General features: G+C 45.2%; 1 protein-coding gene across 1 annotated transcript; it reads right to left on the bottom strand.

Annotated features, from left to right (window-relative positions):
- LOC8035450 lies at positions 1–24072 on the bottom strand. The gene is made up of 5 exons (XM_042292674.1): positions 23977–24072; positions 17141–17156; positions 6895–7039; positions 3789–4173; positions 1–392 (listed from the first exon to the last, which is right to left on the bottom strand). The coding sequence occupies exons 1-5, from the start codon at positions 24025–24027 to the stop codon at positions 72–74; spliced, it is 918 nt and encodes a 305-aa protein (XP_042148608.1). The 5' UTR covers positions 24028–24072; the 3' UTR covers positions 1–71.
- Between the last annotated feature and the right edge of the window lie 1562 nt (positions 24073–25634).

Below are 25634 nucleotides of genomic sequence, written 5' to 3'. Positions count from 1 at the left end.
TTTCGCTGTAAAAACCACGCCATGCGTTTATTAACTTGTCCGTGACTCAAAAGATAACCATCGTCGACATCTCAAAAATAAAACAATTTATGGGGTGCAGCGGCGTTCCCTTGGCGTGCATTCAGAGGTAGTGTTCGGTTGGTGATTACCAAGGGTTCCCCGTTCTTGTCCATCAGCTCGTATTCGGACACTCTGAGGTGAGCGTCGACGCCGTAGACGCTGGCGAAGGTTCCGTTGGCGGTGAATTGCATCACCTTCGGTCCTATGCGCTTCAAGAGCGGATCCCGCAGTCTGGTCACGGGGTAGTACCACAGGAACTCGCCATTGACTCGCCTCTCGAATCGAACCCCGAAAGATCCGGTCACTTTGATGTCGGCCGTCCAGGGGATTTCCTGGAAGGAGAAGACATTGTATAATATAGACATAAACAGCTTTAGGAACGCAGGGTCAGTTTTGATTCTTCCACGGTGATTCGTCTCCGGGCATTCTCATCGGCGAGTGCCGCAGTTTTACGCAATACGAAGCAGTCTTCAGACAACTCGGGACTCACCACGTCCCGCTTTTCTCAAGCTGTCAGTTACTTTGTCACGGAAAAAGTTAAAAGCGGATTAATTTTGCAAATAAAAATTTCTGAATGATCCTGGTTAAAGCCAAAAAACAAGTATTTAAATTGTGTTTCCGATCATCGTAATCACGCTAGCATGTCAAAACTCAAACATTCGTTCTCATCAGTCGTGACTAACTAGCGTTGTTTTAAAGTTAGTATCGCGACTAATTAGTCTCGAACTAAGAGAAAAAATCAGCGACTAAGGATCGACTAGTTCTGTGGTATTCACGAGCGCGAAGCGAGCGGGTGACTATCTAGTCAGAACTAACAAGCGGAAATGACATAAAAACAGATGTCACGCGCACGCGTACTTGAACGTCGCTGCGCAAATGGGTATTTTATCGTATAAAAGCCAATATATAAATGTTTATCAGGAAGAAAAAAGTTACAATGAGAGACTAATTGCCCGAGACAGAGTTTTACGAAGAGAAGTTAAAAGAAGCGCAAGGAAGAAATACGGAAGGCGCATTGCCAGCGGCATAAACAAGCATGGAAGCTCCCGTAAATGCGTTTTTTCTCGCCGTCCGGCGCCCTGCTGAGATCGCTTTAGTGGTATCTCTGGCCGTTGAACATGGCTAGTTACACAATATTGGCTCCTCCAATTCTTTGTACATGTGTCCCCCAGCGTTCAGAAAAAAGTAAGTGCTTCGTTAGCGCTGGCGGTCAGCGGTGATACGAGGCGGCCATGACGCTGAGCGGCTAGTCACCCGCGTAACACCGGCTAAACTAGCCCTACTCCAAGACTAAAATTTGTTAGTCGACTTCTTAGTCTCGCTGGGCGACTAGGACCTAAACATGACCGGTGAATACCAAGCGCTCACTTAGCGGCGACTATCGCACGCCACGTGATCATTTTAGTCGACGACGTCGTTAGTTGGTGGTTAAACAGGCCCTACTCGCGCCTGGTGAATACGGGTGAAAGTCGAAGTTTTGTTGCCAAAACGACGAAGGACATCTGACCAGTCGCAGCGAAGGATTGACTATCAATATCGACTACCATGTGGGGTGGCTTGACCGTAAAGTCGGTTACACGGCTTCTTTTTGACATTCCGTTAAATTGATACCAGCCGACTGGGCAAAACAATGAACATTTGAGTTTCGAACCTGCTTTTAGGAGTGACCATAGTAGGATTAGAAACATTTTTTAAACTTTGCTAAACACTAATCATACGAAATTTCTTATGTAAGTTAAATATATACCTAAGACACGGGGTCATACATGCTTTCGCTGGCTAAATGTCAGAGAAAACTATGGATATAATGGGTGAGCCTTCATACGCCGATTTTCTGGAAATGCAAAGAACTATCAGAAATATTCTTTTTTACTTTTCTTTTGGGGGAAAAGGGGGGCGGGGGGCGGGGGGGGGGGGGGGGGTAAGCTCAGCCTTATTCTCTACTTGGCATTCACTCTAATTACTGTCCCCTTTATTCTATATGGGTTGTGCTGATTTGCATATTCCTGAACCGTCGCTGATCTTCGAGCATATGAATATAGGATGCGGCAGGGTAATAATAATAGTAGTATTATTAATGTTTTCTTAAAGTTTTTAGAGCCTACGAACTAGCCAATAGAGATAGCACGCAACAGCTGTTGATACAGTTGCCTCGTGATACAGTCAGCTTAACAGGACGTCAGCGACTGATTCTATATATTTTTATAAGCCAGTGTTCGACACCAAAGTTTGCTTCCCAGGCTCTCGCACAATGTAAGATCATTACTATACCTTACACGTTCTCAATGCAATCTATCACGTCAAAGAAAAGATCTTCCTTTGTTTACGCGTGTGTCGCGCTTTGTGCCAAACACAACTGAAAAATCGACTCAGCGAACCACACACTGAGAGCAACATAAAATTTCAGAAATATGATCATTTTGTTAAATAAATGTAAGCTGTTTTTGCAAAATGCCCCTCCATGCTGTCATTCGTTTGAATTAGTAGCGTGCAAAATTTTTCCACAATGCGCGTCGGAGTTCTGGTACCTCCCCGGCACTTTTATTAAACTTTGGCTGCCCGATTAGTTGTTATTCTTAATCTGCCACTGGCATCGACTGACGATTGTCGCCGAAAGGGTGGGGACAACATGCAGGTGATCCCTTACAAAAAAAAAATATTTCTGGCAGCCTATAGACATCCTATTCACATTTTAACAACTCTTTCAACTTCCGTTCCAGTCGCGTCGTACCGACAAATTTCTAAACACTTTCTATAGGCTTACTTTCAACCCAAATCTATCGAGTACAGAAGATAAAAAAAATTGTGTCGAATTTCTATCGCCACGACTAAATACACTTTTCGTCATACTTTTATAGAATTATTATAGACTAAACTCGACAGAATAATAAAATACAGTACGGTGAAGACAGGTCGCACCCTGTTCGAGCCTCCTTGCGGAGGCTGTTTTTGTTTCGACTGTGTCAAATAATTATCACCTCTCGCAATGCTTTATATTTGTACGTGCAGTTCAACAACACTTAAAATTACTTTTCATATAAATTATTGACAAAAAAAAAAGAGCAATCTACATGTAATCGTTTTTTTTTTTTTCTTTAAATTCCGGGATGGTCGTCGGTCAAATGATTACTTTTAAAGCTGAGTACATACAAACGCGGAGCAGTCAAAGCCACCGAATTACCAGTGTTATTAGTGCTTCGTGGCGTGCCTATTTGTGATCTCTGGGTACTTTCACGCGGCAAGTGGCGAGTGCATATTTCTATATATGTATCATGACAAAACTCGAATGATTGTTCAGTGTTTGTTTATGGTTTTTGTCGTAACAAAACTGACCTGTTTCCGTTTTTCGTTAGTTGCCATTAGAATCTCTATCTGCGTTCTATACAATTTATATATTCAATCTTCGCACATACACTAATTTCCATAGAAGCGCCAGAACGCTACAGACAGTGGATAGGAGAATGGATCCACTTTCTTTATATTTATAACTTGTATACACTATTTGTTATAGAAATTCTGTAGAAAGTGGGTAAATATTTTTGTAAGGACTCGATCGTGGATGCAGAGCCCAATCACGGCGAAAGACGACGTGAGCTTGCTGAAGGCCGGGCATCTCAAAAAGACGCCCGGGTCTTTTCAATATGTCAGTGACATATTGAAAAGACATATTGACACTAGGCACGCGAGACTAAAAACTACGCGACAAGTCTAAAACTTCGTTCACTCACCCTGGAAACATCGGTGATCAGCCACTCGATCTTCACGGACCTCATCGGAGGCACAGTGACAACCTGCTTGACGGAGTACTTCTCGGTCTCGGTGTGAGATTCGCTGTTGAGGTTTCTCAGGTTGAAATTTGTGAATACGTTGGCGGTGATGCCCGCAGATGCGGGGAGTTTGGCGTCGACGGATAACTTAAAGCCGCAACTGAACGCCCTCTCAGTGCTGTGCATGTGGGTCGTGTTGTGCATCGTGGATCTCTTCACCGTGGTTGTCGTTGAGGTGTTGGGCTGTTCGTTGTGGGCCCAGTTTGTGTAGATCACCTTTGGTTGGAGGGAATTTATCTTCACCTCGCCATACTTGATGGCACTGGCTCGGACGAGTATCTTGTTCCTGCAACATGGCACCTACCAATGTGTCAAGAACTTTGCGGGTGGTCGAGGGTAGACTTCATTAAAGTAAGGTCAGTAAAAAAAAGCCTCTAAATATTCATATAAATCTCCGCTCTATTTATTTCAATACAAAAGCATAATATGTCTGGCAAATTCGAAACAAAGGGGAGTCTGGCAACCTCCTTCTTTTAAGATAGACCGTATTCAAGGAAGAGAATCTCTAACCGTCGCGTTCCTAGAGGCCAAGTTCAGAACCAAAGCCATGGGGACGTAAACAACATGAACTGCTTGTTCGACTTGTCTACGCATCACCCCGCTGAAGTTGCGACAGCGTTCAGCTGAGGATCTTGTTGAGTGAGTGAAGCACTTTTTTAGAAAACTTCGTTTCAGCTTAAGTGCAGGCCCAGCCCGCGCTACGGGCTAATGGGACCAATCAAGCAGCGTCAGAAGCGAAATTCACTAGGTGTGCTTTGTTTGTGATTAGTTCGGCCATTATATATCCCGTGTAGAAACATGACGAGCACCATACTGGTGCACTTTTGACGCTGAAGAGTTCCATCAGCATCAGCGGCGGCTGCATCTGAACTTAATGTGAACCAAAGTACACGAGTGGCAGCAGAAAGCTGACTGAGCATCCTTTGTCAATTTGTATTGTGAGTTTGATCGTGAAGATGACGTCAAGAGTCTGGTCTACAGGCCTTTCGTTGGATATACTAAACACCATGTACTGTGGGAAAACAGCTGGTCAAAGAGTCTTGTATAGTTACATTTTCTCGCTAAAGAGAGTATTCGGGAGGTCGAGATTGTAGCCTTGCAGCAAAGGGCACGCGGGTCAAAAGAAAGACTGAAAAATGCTACGGAGAATGGTTTTGAAAATTTGCAAGTTTTTAATAGGCCGATCACACCCGCCAGTTTGACTACGCCACCACTACCGCAATGAATCGGGGAACTTTAGTTTTTCTTAGACGCGCCGCAACTTCTCCGGAGCTCTGCACGTGTAGAGCATGAGACAACAGGAAGCCTCCCTTGCACTTCTGTCAACCTCCTGTGAATTAAACCGTCTCGAATACAGCGAACGCTTAATGAGATCGGCCTATTCAAATACGGTCCGAGGGTTCTTAAGATGACTACAACGTCCCAACAACTATTCTCGCCGACTACTGGTGACTTTCTGATCTGATTATGTGCGTTCATTCGCAACATTGTTGAAAATATTACCGAGCTTCTTTCTTTTTATTCCTGTCCGCTGCAGTACAATTAGGCGAACTTATAGCATGGGCACTGTAGTTAATTTTCAGTCGACATTGGACTAGAAACTTTCTGAGGAGCGTCCGTGCGGTGCCGCGTCAATTCAGCAAATCTGATACAAAAAAAAAAACAAACAGGTCAGACCTGTGTGAATCCACCGACACCTTATCCGACTTTTAAGTATGTATCCTTTCACTGATGTATAAGCCCGACGCTATCGCTGCAGCGGCAAGTCAGGCTTCGCGCTTCGCTTTTTCTGTCAAGAATGTCCGCTCGGAGAGTGGCACTGGCGATGTCATTCTCCCGAAATTGCTGCTTTTTTGCGATTGCTCAAACCGTCATGTGCCTAATTGTATTTAATGAGAAACACAGCGGACTCCAAATCCAGTCTCTTTCTTACTGTTGTTGTTTTCCGTTGCTAACGGATTGTGCGCGTGTTGTGGTGTGGGTGCGCGCGATGTCGCATGGCATCATAATGTCACGCGATCTCATGGCGTCACGTGACATCACGGTCTCGCGTGGGAGCCTGACGTGACACCGTGGCCTCCTGGGACATGGTAGCGTGAAGTGACACCGTGGCGCCTCGTGACGACCCGTGACTCCGACGTCAGACGACGTGTTGTGACCTGAGGCCGTGATATCACGCAACGGACGCCCTACTTCTTCCTACATCGGCATTTTGAGTGGCGGAAGAGCCCATAAAAGATATATTGATGTAAACGTACATTTGCTGTTACACAGCAGCAAGTTAGTCAGCCTCAATGTGCGTCTGGTGTCACCGTTGCATCAGAAAGATTTAGACAGTGAACTACGACTGGCAGCATTACTGCACTAGCAATGGACGTGCATTAGGCAGTAGCATAGCCTCTTATATACTGACAAAGCCTGCCAGATCGCCACGAGAAGCGGCCGCCGAAAAGGAAAGGTGGAGCGGCAGACAACGAATGAGAGGAGAGCCACAAGGCTGGCGCCTCGCTGCGGCGAGACGCCGAAACACACGTCTCCCGAGCGAACAAATGTGTTTCGGGTCCTCGCCGGTGCAAAAGCTGTGCGCTGACGTCCAGGCTCCCCGAGAAATGGCTCTTTGATGCTCGTTGCTCCAAGACCCTCGCTCTCAGAATTTGCGACCGCACACTCTATGCATATATATGGCTCCGTCGTCGACCTGCCAGGTTTGGTGAGTATAGAGGAGGCTATGGCAGTAGCATATACAATCGCACTCCGGTACGATCTTCGTCCAGATTAAAACGGGTGCTCTGCACCGTTTTTTGATATCTGAGTTCTGCAGCGCGAGCGTTTTCATTTTGTCCGCTGAGCTGGATTACGATGAAAAGTATCGCCTATAGTAAAAGTAAATCGAAGCGTCGGGGTGTCGAAATGCCTGATTAATTATCTTTAAGTACATAGAGACAGACGTAATGCTCAATCAATAAATTGAACAAACAAATGCAAGATAGGCGTGCTGTCAACTTACGGATGCGTTCTAACGTTGAACCACTTGAGTTCCGAGTTGTTCCCGTATATGTCCCACCAGGAAACCTTGACGCCGTGCTTCACCGAAAGTGCGTCCACAAACGCCTGAATCTTTTCCTCGAGGTCGAATAGGAGTGGGTTAGCCGCTGTTGGTGCAATGCAAACAAATACACAAGAAAAAACAAAACAAGAAATTATCCCGCACTCTGAGATCATTTAAATGAGAGTTCTTGAGGAAAGCGCAGCGTAAGTAACGTTCATTGGACGCAGTAGACACGTTCAACTAAATAAGTTCGCTCAGTGATATAACTAAACGTACGTGCGTTTTACCGATCCGAGCAGTTCTCCGCAGTGCACCTTCTTCACGAACACTTTGGTTTTGTGAACAGATGCTGCTACGTTTTGGCACCTCAGCGAACAGTGTGTTGTGTTCGATCGTGCAAAGGACTAACACAAAAATATGATCAAATATCTGCAACTTGTTATTTATATTTTTTTTACTTTACAATTTTTTCCGGTGTGAACGAAAGAGTGCCGCCTTTTATCTTCTGTCTTAAGGTATCTAGCTCACATTGAGGCACTATTTAAAACAAACGGCGACGGCTGAATATTTTTCTTTAAGTTCAAGAAATTGGTATAAGTTTCTTCTTAATAGGGGGTCACCTCGTAAGCCTGGCCAGGCACGACCAAACATAAGCGCCGGAAACAAATATTTGTACTATTCAATACTTCTCAACATGATTCGCTCATGTTTATATTGGCAGATTTATACTTTCAGTGATTCGATTAATGCTAAAACTTATAACGATTGTAAAGGTGTGGCCAAACATTGATACTCTCAAAATGCGTGAAGCGACACTTTTCCCCATCGGAAGTGAAATTTCAAGTCCGAATGTCTGTCTCCTGTTCGGACATCCGCCAGGAAAACAGCACGGTTTTCCTCCTCGCCTCCACTGCCTTCTTTCCTTGACGTCGGTGCTCCTCAAACTTGAGGTCGCATGACACCTGCGATGGTGTGCCCGGCGTGCACGTTGCCTGTCCCCCACCCCTTCCCAGGAATTCCTCGTATCCTTCCCTTTGCCGTTTTCAGGACTTGAACACAGCAGCGGACATCTTCAGCGATTGAGGGAATGTAAACCCGAATGGTCCAGGCCTTCGTAAAAACAATGAGAGGGCGTAAATAAAAAAATATGCTTTCCTTCAAGGGGAACTCCGCGACGAACATGTACACGCTGGGCTGGGAACTAACACATGTAGACTGTGAGTCTAATAAACAATGAAATGTATAGGACGAAGTTAACTGAATTTGTGTGGACCAGATGGTCCACACACACGATCTTCATTACCGGTAATGAAGATCGTGTTACAATGACAATTAAAGAACTCCGGAACCACCAAGCCAAACGTCAAGCTGCAATTGAATGCGTGTAAAATACAGAAATACACTCTTCATCTTCCAGTAAAGAAAATTTGCTTGAAGATACAATAGTGCGTAAGGTACAGAAAGACGTCAATATACTTTTAATTCAAAATCATTCAGTTAACAAAAGTTACCAAAGAAAAATATGTACCCGCATTTTTTTTTTACCTTTTTATTTATTCTTGATAATAACGCAACACGTTCAAACACCCCTCCACGAGAGCATATGGGAAGGGGGTAATTTTATGTCAGATTTCTTTTTAATTAAGTTTTGGCATAGCACAGTTTTCATCAGCCGTAAAATGCATTCCTCCCTTCAACCACATCAATATGTTCAGCCCTATGTTAAATTTCTCCGCAGTTCAATAAATTAAAGGCGTTATCACTTCTTCTGTAGAGAACATTGCACGCCAACCATTTTACAAACCAGGCAAAGGATCTATAATATATTTATCGAGCTCAACATCTGCTTCATAAACGTCTGTAATAGCAGACAGGAATAGCAATTTGTCGACAATGTCAAAATTCAGATTTGAACCCTGTTTAGACGTTTCACTTTTCGTCTTTAACATATCGGCTGCGCGAGTGCAACTCCGAGAGTAGCACAAGCTATGCGGAGGGCAAGTTCGTCTGCTTCTTGCGCAGGGGGTAGTGGTGACGTCAGAACGCCGAGCCCTGATTGGCTGATCGCGACGCCCTATCTGAGCGTCGTCTGCTCGTTCGCAACGTCGTCTGCTCGCAACGTCGTCTGCGTCTGTCTTACCTTTCCTTCGACTTTCGGAAGTGCAGAGGCCAGAGGCTAGGTTCACAAAACGATCTTACGCCAAAAATATGCGTAAGACAAAACTTGAGAACAAATTCGTATTCACGAAACAAAATTTTCGCAAGTTTTGCGCAGGTTACGACGAAACCCTACGACAGCTCCGAAGCTGTCTTACGCACTTCTTACGATCAAATCATCATGACAGACAGTGTCGCGGTCGCGACGACCAACGGACGGTTATTTTTCTACGCGCGCTTCTCACGCGTTTCGACTTCAAGCAGCAAGAAAAAAGTAAAAAGTACTTGAAACAAACCACGACGAACAAGAACGCTGGACCCACAAACACCCGGGAAAAGCTCCAACGGCAACGACCAAGTGAGCTCGGCAGATAGGCCTAGCAGGCACTCCGACTCGGTGACCGTCTGCCCACGACCGGCTGGCGTGCTGAATGGAATATGCTCGCGCGACCCTTGTGAACCCTTCCCGTCTTACACTTTGATCGCTGACCTCAATTTTATATTAAGAGGTCAATCTCTTCCTCTTGTCATCTCCTTGTTTTCCGAGGCAACGGTGACTCTTGCCGGTAAAAAAGCGGTGAAGCTCCGACAGACGCAGGAAGGGTAAAGCAGCCGTCGCTTTGACTAGCAGACGACGTTAACTGCGCCAACCCGCCGACGCCGTTAAACAGTGAGGAGTCTCGCCGCACACGAAAGGCGAGAAAAAGCATTTGGGAGGGAACTTGCGGACACTTACACGCTCACTCTCGGTTCTTAGCAAACAAACCTCGGTGCCTCGGGACACCTCGCCAGTGAGTCCTTTGACTTCCCTCCTTAATGCGCGCCTGCTAGTTGTTAGACAAAAACAACGTACCGCTCGAGTTATTTCGTCTGCCCTCTCTAAAAGGCGAAGTCGAGCTCGCTCGATTTCCGGAAGTCGCAAGAAAGGTAAGATAGACGCAGACGATGCTGCGAGCAGACGACGTTGCGAAGTAGCAGACGACGCTCAGATAGGGAGTCGCGATCAGCCAATGAGGGCTCGGCGTTCTGACGTCACTGCTACTCCCTTTCTCATGCGCAGAAGACGAAAATGAGCCTTTGGACGGATGTCGTAGCGGTCACAACCGGCTTGAGTTTGCGCTTGCCGCTCTTGAAGCTGTTCCCGTTGCTGTGGGACACTCAACTCGCAGCACGCGGCTATAAAGTATTCCGAGCATAAGTGAAAATGTTTCACGTGACATTAGTTCTCTCGGCACACTGCTCGCCCAAAAGGACCTTGATGTGGCTGGCCTCCATTGCTGCGGAGAACGCATTTTTTTTTTTTTTTTGTTCCTCAACGAAAACAAGGATAAAAAAAAAAGCTTTTTCCCGGCACTGTTTCTACAACCTATCGCGGACCACAGACTACTGTCCATTGCAAAGAAACTTTCAACCTTGAAACTGCGATGAAAAAAACAAATCTCTGGCCCCCGGAAAGCTACTTGGCGGCTGCCCGAGTCGCTCCTCCGCCTGCCCACCGATGACGTACACGGGTAGGGAAAAGCAGGGATTTTTCATTGTTGCCAGTGGAGAGTCGCCTCCTGGAACCCTCGCGGCCGGCGTAACTTGAAAATTCAATAACTTCACGCAAAAGTTTCATTTTTATAAAATATTTTGGTTATCAGTTGTCTGCAAATTTGTAGCAAAATCCAAGTCCACCGAAAAATCGGCGGAGTTCTTCTTTACGACGAATACGTGTCACAAACCTGTTTTAAGAACACTGATAGACTATGGCAATCGAAGTTTGTTTTTTTTGCGAATTCCATATGTTTTTATTGTTAAAAAAATGTCCTTACGACAAGTAAGAACAAAAGGTGAGTCCAATAGTGTGAATTTTCACAAAGTAACTGATGTCTCAGTCCGATCTCTTCCACAATAAAAAAAAATAAAAAGTGGTTAAGATGCAAGAACCACGATGAAGTAAATGAACCCGAATCATGTATACATCTTTATGAGAGGCAAGCAGCGTTTAAACTTTTTGGAATAGCATCTGAATGTTTCCAAACGTCGGATGCCATTGTATATTGATGCGGGATATACTCCATAGTTTATTGCCCAGTAACCTACGGGCAAATTACTAGCCTCCGCTCATGTGATCGCTTTTTTTTTTTTTTAATGAAACCAACTGGTGTGTAATTTTGACGAAAACAAAAAGTAAGAAAGGACTGTTATTTTTCGGCTATATCTAAAATTAGTCCACAAATTTAATTTACATTCAGGCGATGATAATGCGCTAAGAAATATTTTTGGTATATTGTGAGAAAAAAAACAAAAAAAACAAAGGTTTACGGAAATTGAATGGAAAGCGCCGAATAAACAAGGACCAAGAAGGGGACAGAGACGAAGCGCACTCACAACTGAAGGTTTATTGAAAACAACATTGACTATTAATACCGTCTATCAGGGTGTTGGCTCAAAAAGAAAAACTCTTTATCAGTTAAGTGCAGTGACGGCGCACTTTACGGAAAATACGGTCGATTCCATAAATTAACCTGACCATCTCGCAAGTAACACGAACAAATGTCATTTAGCATTGTTCTCTATAAAAAATAAACTGAGCTGACTTTCCTGCAGAACACGTATGCAGCCAATCACTGCGAGCAATAAACGAACCTGAGCGAATGACGAAGCTTTGAATACGAATAAACTTGGAAGAAAGCGTGATCATGCTCAAAGCTACTGGTAAGCATAGAATGTGGGTAGGCCTTTCAAATGAGAATGGAATGACCTCTGATCGGCAGCGCCAAAGAACAATGCGCTTTTATTTCTGAAACACGCCGTGAGATAGCGCAGCGTGACAGGAAAGGCCGCAAAACGCAAGATTGCGTGCTCGCGCGAGGGACTTATCTTATATATGCCCGGATCCCCGACACCAGATAGCTGAATCGGCGAAGCACTCGGCTCACAACCTGAAGCTAAAATCCTGCCGGGGCACTGAGGTGGCTTTGTATGGTTTTCTGTGGGCATAGCCCTTTTCGGTGTCGCTTTTTCGTTGCAGCTCGATGCTAAAGCCATAGGTTACAGAACTTCATGAAAATCGGCTGATAAAACAAATTATGTCCTAAAATTGCGATGTGCCCCATGGATGATAAGCAATACCTTTGACTCGCTCATTGTCCCTGCGCGCATATGGCATTTTTCAGATTCAATCGAATTCTAAGCTTCGTGTTTGCTGGGACCCTTCATTGCTCGCTCTGGTGTGTCTTCCTCCGCGTCCAGTAGGAAAGGCTACTTGCGGAATTTGTTTAGAGTCTGGTTTTTAAACCCGCACTCCTTCCGCCCCGCCTCGTTCGCTCTGACTTTCTTTTTCTGTTGTCTTTCTTCAAAAGGTCTCTGTTCCTGGCCCCCTTTCTCCTTTCAATAAAAATGTCCCGAGAAACCAATTAGTAGATAGTTTCACGACTGCGAATCTTCAGAAAAAAATCTGAAAACACTGGAGCTGAAAGCAACTCGATTGTGGAACTGTCCATAGACGCTGGCGCTCTATACTTCCCGTTCCCATTCCCCCTTCTTATATTTGTCAATCAGTAAACGGCCTGCTATCGCTAAAAGTGGAAGAGCAGAGGAGGTTTGCCTCTTGGTGCTAGTTGTCATTGACTTGGTCTATTAGAACGTTGCCGAGAGACAACCGAGTGTATTTTTCAGTGTTGGCCTCCTCGGTGGTCAGAGAAAGAAAAGCTTGGTTTGTATTATGCTCCTAAACTTGTAGAGTGGCCTTGATATGACGAAAGATCATCGTGCGAATACCTTAACTTCAAGAAAGCAGGCTAAGTTCCTCCACAAAGGAATATTCATATACACTCCGTGCGACGCGACTGGCGCGCCGCCGCGCGGCCGGTACCGAAGGTAGGCAGTGAGAACCCCAGAGAAAACGAAACCGAAACCACGCCGCGCACGTTGGTACGCGTTGAAGTCGGATCGGTGCGGTTGCGCTGGGTTCACAGCATGAAGTGCTGCCTGTGCTGCGTCATTAAGTGCTTCAATAGTTATGCGTCGTATCTCGTGGGGACAAAGTTTCACAGTTTTTTAGCTTGCCGAGGCTTTGTGGGACAGCGACAACGATGGAGCCGTGCCGTACGACGCGAGAAATTTGGTCTCTCGATCATGTCTGCCACTGTGTCGGCACGGCTGACATATTCTACACTGCCGCTTGGCGCTCTGCGTTTGTTTTCGTACCAGTAACGCCTACATGTATCAGCGCCGATGGGACGAACTGAAATGCCATCCCACACTCGCGGGTATGCAGTGCCAATTTCGTTGGAGGAATGCCCCCCAAAGAAGTTTCGTCCCCATCGTACGTGTCGATGATATTTCCGGACAAGTATGGCACGCAATCTGTACTTCATGAAGAAAGATTCGAACGGTAAAAAAGTGACAAATATAAGTCTAAAGAAAACAACAATGAAACTCGAAATCACTGGAGAATCGACGTTTGAGTATGGAAGTTTATGTGGTGTGCTTTCTTTCTTGATCAGCCTCCTTTTAGATGACGAAACGCTGATATCCCCAGTTCTGTAGACAACATTTTTTTTTCTCGGCTTTAGAGCCAACTATCGCAAAGTGGTTCGAACTGGGAGTACCGTCCACTGGTCCCTTCCTACCTCTAAAGCGTGCACCTGCCACGATGAGTGATATTATCAGACAGCCTTTGACGGTCAAAGCCAGTTCCCATTTAGTTACGCCGCCACAGGTTTCGCTATGCCAACTCTTTTTGTTATAACAAGTGTTGTGCCAAGTGATGGTCATGTCAAAGTACCTGTGCGCCGAAAATCAGCACCTCGCACAACAGGTTATTACACAACAGCTGACCGCAAAAGCCCTTGGCGGCCAAACCGTCTGTTGGCCGACAACTTTGTTTTCTCGGCTTTGGAACCACCTTTCGTAAAGTTGCTTCAATTGGGAGTACAGTCCACTAGTACCTTCCTACCGGTAAAGTCTCCACCTCCAACAACGAGTGGTATTCTCTTGACAGCCCTTTCATGGTCAAAACCTGTTACCATTGAGTTACGCCGCCCAAACCAAATTTCCTCCTGGGTTCCCGCTGCCACCTCTTTTTGGTACAATAAGTGCTGTATCATGTTACTGTCAAGTCCAAGCACCTGTGTGCCCAAATCTGCACTTCGCAGAGCCCGGTTATAACACAACATTTTGGGTCCAATATTGGATATCCCGTACAGCTTTATTTTTTTATTCGTTAGAAACATAACTTTCACACCTGCTGTCTTAATGAAACTTGGCACACTTCGTGCACAAACTTAGTAAACATCTCACTCGCCTCCAATATTATCGTTCCAACAGTCCTACGTTTACAGCGACGAGCGAAATAAATTTCCCACTCAGAGCAATTATGGTGGCGGCCATCTTGCTTTTCGGAAAATTGCTCCAAGTCCTTTTTCGGCTGCAACTAGAGAAATTACCCTTAGTAACGACTCAAACTCAATATATAAGAAGTAGAGAACAGCTAAATGCCCTTCTGCCCCAGCACTCGTGCAACGTCAGCCTCAACGTATCGGCTCAAAAAGCAAAAGTTTCGTCCGTGCGCGCTTCCGCCGCCACAGCTTGGCATGCGAAAAGGCGCCGCAGGCTGCTGAATGCGCCTCACTGTCGAACGCCAGCTCCTCCGCTAGCGGCGCTGCGCGCGTTTTTCAAAGCGCCCCCTATAGTTCCCGCACGGAGTGTATACGACGCACAAAGGGTGACTGATTTATTCTACCTTCATCGTGTGCGGGCCAAGCCTACCTTTAGTAAAAAGTAATGCACTAAACGTATATATAGATTTAGTTAAATTACTAAGCGTGTATGAGGATAACGTTCTCTTTTGCATGGTTAGCAAGGTATCAGCTGTTTCCGTGCGCGAAAAAAAAAACAATTAGTTAATTAAACACTAGATTGTACACTACTTCTTTGTTTAGAGGTTTTTTGCGCGACACAAGGGACAATCACAAGCGAGTAGACACGGGCGCGCGGACCCTTGCGTTAAAATACAAAATAGTCTAATGCTATGTTAAGCTTATACTTCAGATACTTAATCTATACTTAAAATATACTTTTACTCTAATAGAACTAGAAAATTTGTATACTTAATTTGTGTAATTTGTAATGTACGGGGGTACCGATAACCCGGAGGCACGCCTTCCTGGATACGCACTCCGATGCAGGTGGTGTTCCGACTATCGGCCTGCTTGCAATTCTTCTAGCGTAATGTCATGTTTATCAGACAACGTTGTCGGTCCATAGCTTGTATCTAAGTTGCCTAACGTCTCCTCTTCGGGTCAGTCGGTTCACTGAACTACAAGGACCGCTCCGCTAGATAATGTCGACTAGTTCAGGAGACCCTTTGTACAATCGCCTTCGGCGCTCTGAAATATTCGTCCACTGAGCCCTGGACCGCGTTCTGCGCATGCGCTGTAGCTCTCTTGCGCTGAATATCGAACGTAAAAGTATTTAGACACGAGGAAATGAAAAAAACATGGCGCTTCGTGTCACCGCTACAAAAATAACTTTGACAAGCTCAGTAGTTCTGCTCACGCGACGACTTTCACGAGCACCATTCAGTGGTCATTGCAATGATTAATGTTGTTACAAGCGCAGTCGTGATTGAAGCCGATCTGTGAATCTGCATTGGGTGCTTCCGCTCCGCTCCTATACAAGAATCAATGACAGAATACAAAACACTTAGGGGCAAGGACCGAGAGCAAGAGAGCTCAGTTCTTTCAAATATTGGTGCTGTTTCTTCTGAAAGAACTGGTTTGCACCGTCTTGACCACACGTGTTTTTATTCTTTCATTCATTTTTTGTATTTTCACCAACCCGCTCTTTTCCGCCTAAGCGCTTTGGATTGAAGCATGCAGACGTTGACCCAAATGCCTAATTTAGAAGGTTTCTCCCCAAGCTACGAACACATCGTGCATTTCGCATTGCAAAGTTGGCGTTCGTCCCATTTACCTTCTCTTCCTTCATCCCTCGTCTACTGAACTCCAAAAATAAATTTGTTTTTGATAATGCCAATAAATTAAAAGTTTGTTTTGCTCGTGTCTACACATAAACGTATGCCGAATAGAACTGTTATGCCACAAAAAGTACAACCCCTGAAACAACACAATTTGGCGTTATGTATTCATACACTGTTAAGGAAAGAATAAAACAAATGTAAACATTGTTCTGCAATTATTTCTAGGGCAATTCTTTATTGCGTGACAGACGTGTCCCATCCAAGTAGTTATTTTTCTTTCTGGGAGACGGGGCAGTCCTCTGCTTCAAGAGCGATTCGGAAACGTGCTTCTTTCTCGAGGCTCAGGGTCTCAAAATAGAAACTTGTTTCGGAATCGGTTCTTATTCAACATGTGGCTCGCGAAGTAAAAAAATGGGTTTATTTTTTTTATCTTCTCTTTAGACATGTTTTTTATTACATGTCCAAGCCATCACGCCAGAGAAACGGCTAACTTGGCTCAAGAGTAGCCCTCCATTGGGTGTAACTTAGAGTAACACGATTTTGCAATAAGGCGTTAATTAGTGGCATAATAATTTCCTTCGGCGTTTCTCTGGATTTTCTCTGGCTCATCATATACTTTGCAAGGTGGCAGACTTGAGCCAAAAACGTCAACCAAAGAACCAGCGGTGAAGCCCAATTTTGGCGACTGTCTGGCACATTGAGGCCAATATACCAAGACTCTGGTCAGACAAGTTTTTTTCTACCTTGACACTTTCGGGACTTTTAAAACTCTAAATTTGAAGACAAATATATAACTTTGGAATAAAAAAATTGTGATAGTATAGGACTTGCGCTATCTCGGAAGTTAAAATTTTTGGGGATTCGCTGTACCTTCAAGTGTTTCTATGCCCCTTCCCTGTGAGCATAGATGGCCTAAAGCATTCACCACCTTCCTTAGGTTGCCTCTCATTTTCTCATTTTGAATCGCTGTAGTTTTGAAGACAAGTACGCTAACAGGATTTTTCTTTAAGAAAACCGACATTGCACTTTTGACTCTTTAGTGAACAAGGTGACTAGATATGGGATTCTTATGCTTACCAGCGTCCTGAAGCACCTGTGGGGGCGAAGGGAAACAACAGAATTAGACGCACCATATGGAACAACAAATAATATGCGTTTTTTTTGCAAATAAGAACTCTATCTTGACGAGACTTTATTACCCTTACTCCACATTTAATGTTCCCCACTTTGCTGCGTTGAGCAAAAAAGATGAACGTAATCTGTTACACGAGATGTGGTCAGCAATTCCAGGGAAGCTCTACAAATCTCTGAGTAGCACATTGTCTTCGAAGGCAAAACGTCTATACAAGCTTGCACTGACGTCACTTGATCAGATATATAGGGGAAAACGGCGCGTGACAGGCTAGCTTCTGTGCACTAGCAATACGCGTCTTGCCACTGGGGGAAAAGGGCGCATGAAAGGGCAGCTTTCGCTGCGTTATCGAGGTGCTTCTGACCACCAGAAAGAAGGGAAGACCGGCGTCACGTGCAAGTCATATACTGAATCGTTATGAGGTAGCTAAAAACAGGTGACAAAAGCACGAAACTTGATAATCAATACTGCCGCGTTGCTTGGCGCAGTCGGCAACCCACACGGCTGCCACACACCGTAGAATAAAGTTCAAACCCGGTTTTGTTGGTATTTTTTCTTCACAGCGAAGCTGTTTATGGTTTGGGTTTCGTTGTTTTTTGGTGTTCGTATCCAAAATCTCTACGCTCGTACCGCCGCACGCGCACGCGGTCCCTGTAAAAAATATTCCGAGTAAATAACCAAAATAAAGCTTTCACAAAAGCGCGTGCAAGCTGTCATTTATTTTGTGTTTTTGCTTTAGAACAGTTACTCGTGCAGACGCCGGCAACTGCGGTGCGTATAACACCATTCCCTGCATTCTCATTGATTTCAGAAATTGGTGTTTTCAGTGGATTTATCAATCGGCACTATTTTCGTGATCAGTAGACTCTTACGCAGATAATCGAGTTTTTTTAAAGATTTTGCGCAGCGCGACCAGTGTCCGCTATGCCTACGCTCGCACCGCCCTCTCTTTATCGCCATTCCAAGCGCTTGAGTCACCAGTTTCCTCTCCTTCCGCTTTCCCATGGTAACGGTCCAGTCGCGCGTGTCTAGTCTCCTCCGGCTCCTCGGTGCGGGTCTGTGTCGTGTGCTAAGCAGCATCGCTGCTCATCCACCTTCAGAGAGTGCAATGGCTCATCATTTCTTCCCCCCCCCCCCCCCGATCTTTTCTCCTCAGTAAAGTTCCAGATCCTTCTCGGTTGACACCGTGCTTTCCAGTTCAGAACTTCCCTGAACGTACTATCGCAAACAATATGAGCGTGAACGCGCCTCCGCGTGTGGATGGATGGATGGATGAATACGGCTGAGCCCTTTGGATCGGGCGGTAGCTTACGCCACCTAGCCATTTTGTTTTACCATTTAAGCTTAGAATATTTAAATGTGAAATCTATATTCACTCCGTAGTGCAAAGAAAGTGAGGCTATGAAACCCCCTTGCCATCAGTGATTAAGAAAATACCTAGTTTTCTCTCGATTTCTGCCACCATTCACTTAATCTTTGCTTGGTAATCTCTACAGTCTTGAAATCCACTCTCCCTTCGCTGTCTCTAAAACCCAATGACTTTATTAAATCTATGTTGTCTTCGGTAGGCATAGGGTGAAGCCCTTTACAGTAGAGTATCAAGTGCTCAGCCGTCTCGTCCTCCTCTCCACAAGCAGTGCACACTGTATCAATTTCCTGGTACTTCACTCTGTATGTTCTGGTTCGCAGAACACCCGTTCTTGCCTCAAACAGCAATGAGCTTCCCCTAGAATTGTCATAAATGCTTTCTTTGGCAATAACTCTTTTGTTTAATCTATAGCTTTCCAGAGCAGTCTTTGTCTGCATTCCCTCTAGCCACCGATCTCTTTCTGTGGCCTTAACTTTCTTCTTAACTGAGACTTGCTCTTCTGTATCTTCGCTATAGCCCAAAAACCTTCCTCTTAATTTCCTAGTGCGCTGTCTCCACTTCGTGTCTACACTCCTCATGTATAAATAGCTGAAAACCTTTCGTGCCCATTGCTCCCCATCCATTAGCCTCAACCTATCCTCAAATTCTACCTTGCTCACCGCTTCCCTGCTCTCAAATGATGCCCATCCCATGTCTCCTTGTACTCCCTGGTTTGGCGTTTTGCAATGCGCCCCCAAAGCCAGTCTACCTACTCCGCGCTGTTTTATTTCTAGTTTCGCATGCACTTCGGATTTCATGCATAGCACTGCGTTTCCAAAAGTCAAGCCAGGCACCATGACCCCTTTCCAAATCTCTCTCACCACCTCATACCTGTTGTAATTCCAAAGTGCTCTATTTTTCATTACAGCTGCATTTCTGTTGCCCCTACCTATTATATACTTTTCATGGTCTCTGAGATATTCTGCACCATCACATATCCATACTCCTAGATACTTGTATTTACTAGCTCTCTCAACTGTAATATTCTGTATCTTCAGCCTCTCAACTTCATCCTCGTTAAAAATCATGACTGCCGATTTTTCGCTACTGAATTCTAAACCTAATTCCTCTCCTTCCCTACCACAGATGCTCATTAATTCCTGCAACTCTGTCCTGTTGTTAGCCATTAGTACAATATCATCCGCATACATCAATCCCGGTAAGGATTGCTGAATTTTTTGGCCTAGCTTACTGTAAGAAAGGTTGAACCCAAGCCCACTCTTCTCTAGTCTATCCTCCAATCCTCTCAGATACAACATAAACAGCAAAGGCGATAACGGGCACCCCTGCCTAAGGCCTCGTCTTATCTCTATTTTCCCTGTCGCCATTCCTTCCCATGTTATAATCACCTTGTTATCTTTGTAAATGTTCCTTAATAGTGCTGTTAGTCCTTCATCTAGGTTTAAGTTCTCCATTATGTCCCACAGGTTTCTTTGGTTCACATTGTCATAGGCACCCTTGATATCCAGAAATGCCAGCCAGAGCTGTCTGTTTTCTTTTTGCGCTATTTCTATACACTGTGTAAGAGAAAATAAGTTGTCCTCCAACCTTCTTTGTTTTCGAAACCCGTTCTGTAACTCGCCCAGTATGCCCTCGCAATCTACCCATTCCTCCAGTCTGTTCTTTATAATCTGCATTACCAACCTGTAAATAACCGGTGTCACGGTTATAGGACGATAATTCCTAATATCAGACTTATCTCCCTTTCCCTTATATATCATACTCATCCTACTAAGCCTCCATTCATCTGGAATATTTCCTTTTGTTATCATGGTACTCACTACCTCCCTTAGTTTTGCCTTAGATTTAGGACCCAAATTCTTCACCAGCTTGATAGGGATACCATCTGTGCCTGTCGACGTGCCACTAGGGACTCTTCGTTCCGCCTTTTCCCATTCTCTTTGTCCAAAATCCGCGATGTCACAAACTGGACTGCTACTTCCTTCGGTTCTCCTATCTTCCACATGTACCCGTTCCCGAAATTTCTCCTCCATCACTGCTCCTATATATTGTATCGCATCATCTCCCTCTAATTGATCTCCCTGATGCGAGAGTATAAACCTCTGTCTAGCTTGCGTTGTTTCACCGAGTGAGTTTAAGTGCTCCCAAAACTTCTTGGCAGCATTTCTATCTTTCTTACTTACATTACTCATCCATTCCTCACCCTTTCTCTGAATTTTCGCATTGATCAAACTGGATGCCTCTCGGCGACATGTTACAAAATTGTCCCATTTTCTTTTCACTTCCGTTTCGGACTCCCCACTACGCTTGGAATACCTGTGTTCTCTAGAGGCTTCCTGACGTTTTTGTATCGCTTGCTTCACTTCTTTGTCCCACCAACTTTTTGGTCTATGTCCTTGCTTCCCCTTTCGTTTACTCTTAACTTTGTCTAGTTCTAGAGAAAAAAGCCTAGTTAGGCTCTCATAGGTCCAATCTGTATGCCGTTGCCCTGAAACTGCTGCCTCTATTCTTTCAACAACTATTTCCAACTCTTTGTCGCTGCAGAAAGTTTGCTTTGAATTATGTTGTCTAGTTTCAGCATTTACTTCTCTGGCAAAATTCAGCTTAATACGTTTGTGATCACTACCAAGACTTTTGGAACCTTCTTCATCTATTTTCATTACTTGTAACTTACCATATATTTTGTGTGACATGAGTACGTAATCTATAGTTGAATGCAGATTGCCAGTTTCCCAAGTTATGTGCCCGTCACACTTCTGGCTGGTATTACATAAAACTAAGTCATGTTTTTCCACCAGTTCTAGTAATATGCTTCCAGTTGAGTCCGTATACCCATCCAGACCCTCAATATGGGCATTCATGTCTCCCATAATAATTATTTCGGAGCCTTCCCCTAGTTCACTAATGTCTCTTGATATGCAATCAATCATTTTTCTGTTTTCCTCTTTAGCACCTGTCCCTGTCCATAAGTAAACCACTCCAAGGACTGTTGATTCCCCAGCGACTTTTCCTTTCAGCCACAAATGTTCGGCGCACTCCTTTCTGATCCTTTGAAAGTTCATATTCTTCTTAATGAATGCTCCAATTCCACCTCCCTTCCTCGTTCCCTCCATTCTGTTGCATTCTTCCCACACATAGTCAGGGTTGCAAGGTGGCTGCTCCATGTCTCTGAGATGTGTTTCCACAAACCCATACACCATTAAATCCTCCTTTCTTAGTTGCTCCTCTACCTCTTCCCATTTTAACCTATTTCTACCACCCTGCATGTTAATATATCCAATGTCTGATTGTGCTGATTTTTTATACCTGTTCTTACGTTTTCTCCTCTTTTTAACCCTGGGTGCCTCTCTTGACTTTGTTGGGTTTTCAGTTACTTCAGTGCCCCCAGGGCCCTCGGTCCCCCCAAAAAAGCAGTCACCGTGCGGCCCATCCTATCCCCCACCCTGTAACCCGTGGCCTCACTGTAGTGAATGCCATCTGCAAAAGGGCGGGAGCCAGCCTCGTACACTTCTCTGTTTACTTCCATTACGTCGTACCGAAGCTGTCGACTCATACCCTTAATTACTCCGTTGGCTTCGACAACCCTCCTCTCCGTTAACCCGGACTGCCCCCGAACTTCTGGAATGGTGCACACAACCACATGCACATTCTCAGACACGTCCCTCAGCTTACGTATTCCCACGTTTAGCTGCTTTCCGAGGTTCTGGCTCCTACCCTTCAGCACATCATTAAGCCCCGCATGAACTATTACTAGGTTCCTTCCCTCCCGGTCATCCCACACCCCCTCACGTGCTGCGGTCATAGCATCCACCATACACTTCCCTGGCTGGACCTCTACGGTTACCCTCTGGTCTCCCTTCACCCTGTTATGTACACCCCTTCTAACCCGTGCTACGTTAGAGCTCCCCACTACCAGTACCCTAGATCCCCCTGGTGCCTGCGCGCCTTTGTCCTGCGACTTATCTCCTGTCACCTCACTGCCCGACGCCTGCTGCTCGAAGGCGCCATTGAGCTGAGGTTCAATCAGCTCTCCAGCGTCGTCGAGCCCGCCTGCCAACAGGCCGGACTCCCGACCACCAGGGACCCCAGCCTGCAGACTGGTGGTTCGTCCCGCTAGAACTGACACTTCCTCCTTTCTTCCCTCGCTACTCTCACTCGCTCGAATTACCCCTTCCAGGCGCTCTACCCTACTGTCACACTCCCTTACGCTCCTCTAAACCCGCCTTCCATACTTCCCCCAGCTCTTCCACCTGCTTCTCGAGGCCGACCCGCTGCTCCCTCTCATGATTAAGCTGCCTAGTCAGCTCCTCTACCTGGGCCTCGAGACCCACCCGCTTCTCTCCTTCTGCCTTAAGCTGGGCCTCAATCTCCCGAACTCTACCCTCCCATTCCCCAGTTACCTGCTGAAGCTTCACACAAAGCCGACACTCGAAACTCACCTCCGCCGCCACCTCCAGGCTCCCGAAACCCGTCTCCTCCAGGTAACACCACCTCCCACACCCCTCGCACTGCACCAACTCGTCCCCACCCTTGTCATGCCGACCCAAATCTAGACCCATGTCTAGTCCGGGAACAAACCGTCCCTTCCCGCCAAAAATTCAAACAGAGCCTACTTTGCGAAACTAACGTTAACTGCTGCTGTTCAAACCTAATACTGCTACCGCATAGTCACTTCCAATCAACTCTCAAAAAAAGAGAGAGAAAAGAAGAAAAACTGGCACTTAGCTTCGGATGCTCGAGGAGAACCAGGAAACACGTCCGCTCACCGCAACTCAGTCGAGAGACTGAGTCGCCGCTACCTGAGGCGCCGCCCTGCGGCGCCTCAGGTAGCTGCGACACGCGGAGGCGCGTTCACGCTCATATTGTTTGCGATAGTACAGCAAGTACAAACCAGTCGCCCTTTTATCGCCGACGTAGAATGTACTGTTGTTCTTTGTTCTAGATCGAGGCGCCTCTTCACCTCAATAAACATTTATCTTTTATCTTGCATTCATCTGCTGATTCTATTCGTAAAAATATTCGCTCTGCATAAAATTATATCTTTGGAGTTTGCATTTCCAGATGCATTTATTTGTATAATGTTGATGTATTTCTATATATCACTTTAAGCTTGAATCGTAGCATCGCGCATGGCGCCCATCGACGTTCGCTTAGGAACTTCTAACATCATGCGCAGTCAGACTGATCCATGTTGTGGTCTGTCTTGTGTTGCATTTGTTCTTTGAGGCTAGCGACAAAATAGTCCGTTACCGCGGTTGAAACGTAACTGCATCTTTTTGCGAGAACACGTAGCGTACGAATATAAGCTTTAGCAAGAAAATATTTCTGTTTTTTTTTTTTTAGGAGACATAGTGCGAGAAGACAATATATAGAGAAGTGTGAGAAGACAACATATAGAGAGGGCAAACTTACTAAACGGGAGTAGCAGCATGTTGCCAGAAGAAGCAAGATGTAGGGAGTCATATCTGATACCTTGGAGAATGAGATTCGCGTGTAAACCCTGCAGATAGGATAGTCCCTTTTATACCGGGGATTGCTCGCCAATGCAGAAGATAAGTATATTGGCGCCACTGACAGATAAACTTAAAACGTGGAACGCATTTTGACCTCGGTTATTGCTAAGCGTCGTTTCGGAAATATAGCAGCGTAGAAATTTGGGCCAGTTGGTGACGCATCGGAACAAGAATACAGCTCAAACAGACGACGGGTCAGAAGAAGAGTGTGCACACAGAGAAGGCGCTGACTTGCAACTGAAATTTAATAAGAAATAACATGAAGGCCGCGAAAAAAAAACAACACCACATTCCCATTAGCCGATATATCGTATCTCTTTTGGATGGAGAGTCACAAAGGGAGCACTGACACACGTGGCCTCCTTACATCGTAGTATGTAAAATGCTTCTGTTATCTTCCTCGTCCTTTTGTTGTTGTGCCGCATTATTATTAAGTACTGTCTCTTGAAACATAGGGGTGCACCCTCACCTGTCGCAATTAATCGCCAAATGACCGGCATGGGATGATCTCACAGATAATGCACGCTCCCTCAGTCTATCGTTGACGCATCTACCAGACTGTCCAATATACCTGTTTGCCACACGATAGCCGTATTCTATACACTATTCCCAATTCGCACGCTACGAAATACTTTTAATCCTTCTTTTCGCATCACGTGACGTGTGCTGCTCTTCTAGCAGTTCTACCACACAACATCTTCAGTTTCATGGGAGCGGAGAAAATAACCAGGAGTTGGTGTCTTTCCGACACCTTCGTACTCCTATGGCTGACCTTGTGTACGTAGGGCACCACAATCTTTACCTGTCTCAGAGAATCCTTGGCGAAGTCTGGTCCACACAGGATGATGGAGTGTTTCACATTCCAGGCGAAGACGCTGAAGAAAGGGGCTATTCATTTGCACTCTTTACAGGAGTGGGTGAATCACTGCTGCAAGGTCTTCGGGAGACTGCTGTTGTCCCAGAGAAGTGCAAACCAAGAGTGAGACTGGTAGTGGTGCTCCACGTACACACAAAAAGGAACGAATAGCTTATTTTCGTAACTTTTTGATTAATTAACAAGTAACAACATGGAGCTATTTCAGGAGAGGAATGTGCACAACACGAATATCAAACTTGGTTCTCATGCCAGCTCGCGACTGTGACATTCACGAAGGAAACGCCCAGATATAAAAAAAAAAGATGTGCACAAGGTAATTCTAAATTATCGTTAATCATGTCCATTTAACGCCATATAGTCGAGTAGTTCTTTCGAACCCTATAAACCCCAAGAACGAACACAACGTGACTCGCTTGCTTAATCCCTTGGAATATTCTCTTTAGTTCCTTGTACATGTCTCCTATCTAGATTTATTTAAGAGAGATAACTGTGCACTTAAATGCGCTTGAAATTATGACAAAGCAGGGTAAAACGTAAAACATCTTAACTCAAACATTCGGAGATAGCGGGGACAAGCACACATTTCAAGATTCCTGCTTGTGATAAACCTTATGCCCCTGCGTCCCGCGGGTCAAACCACTACATAGACTTTGAGAACATGATAGGGAAATTATAGAGGC

This window comes from Ixodes scapularis, unplaced genomic scaffold (assembly GCF_016920785.2).
Source record: "Ixodes scapularis isolate PalLabHiFi unplaced genomic scaffold, ASM1692078v2 PGA_scaffold3__209_contigs__length_174095766, whole genome shotgun sequence".
NCBI lineage: Eukaryota > Metazoa > Arthropoda > Arachnida > Ixodida > Ixodidae > Ixodes > Ixodes scapularis.
The sequence above is the reverse complement of the archived record's forward strand: the minus strand, read 5'-3'. Positions and strand labels throughout refer to the sequence as shown.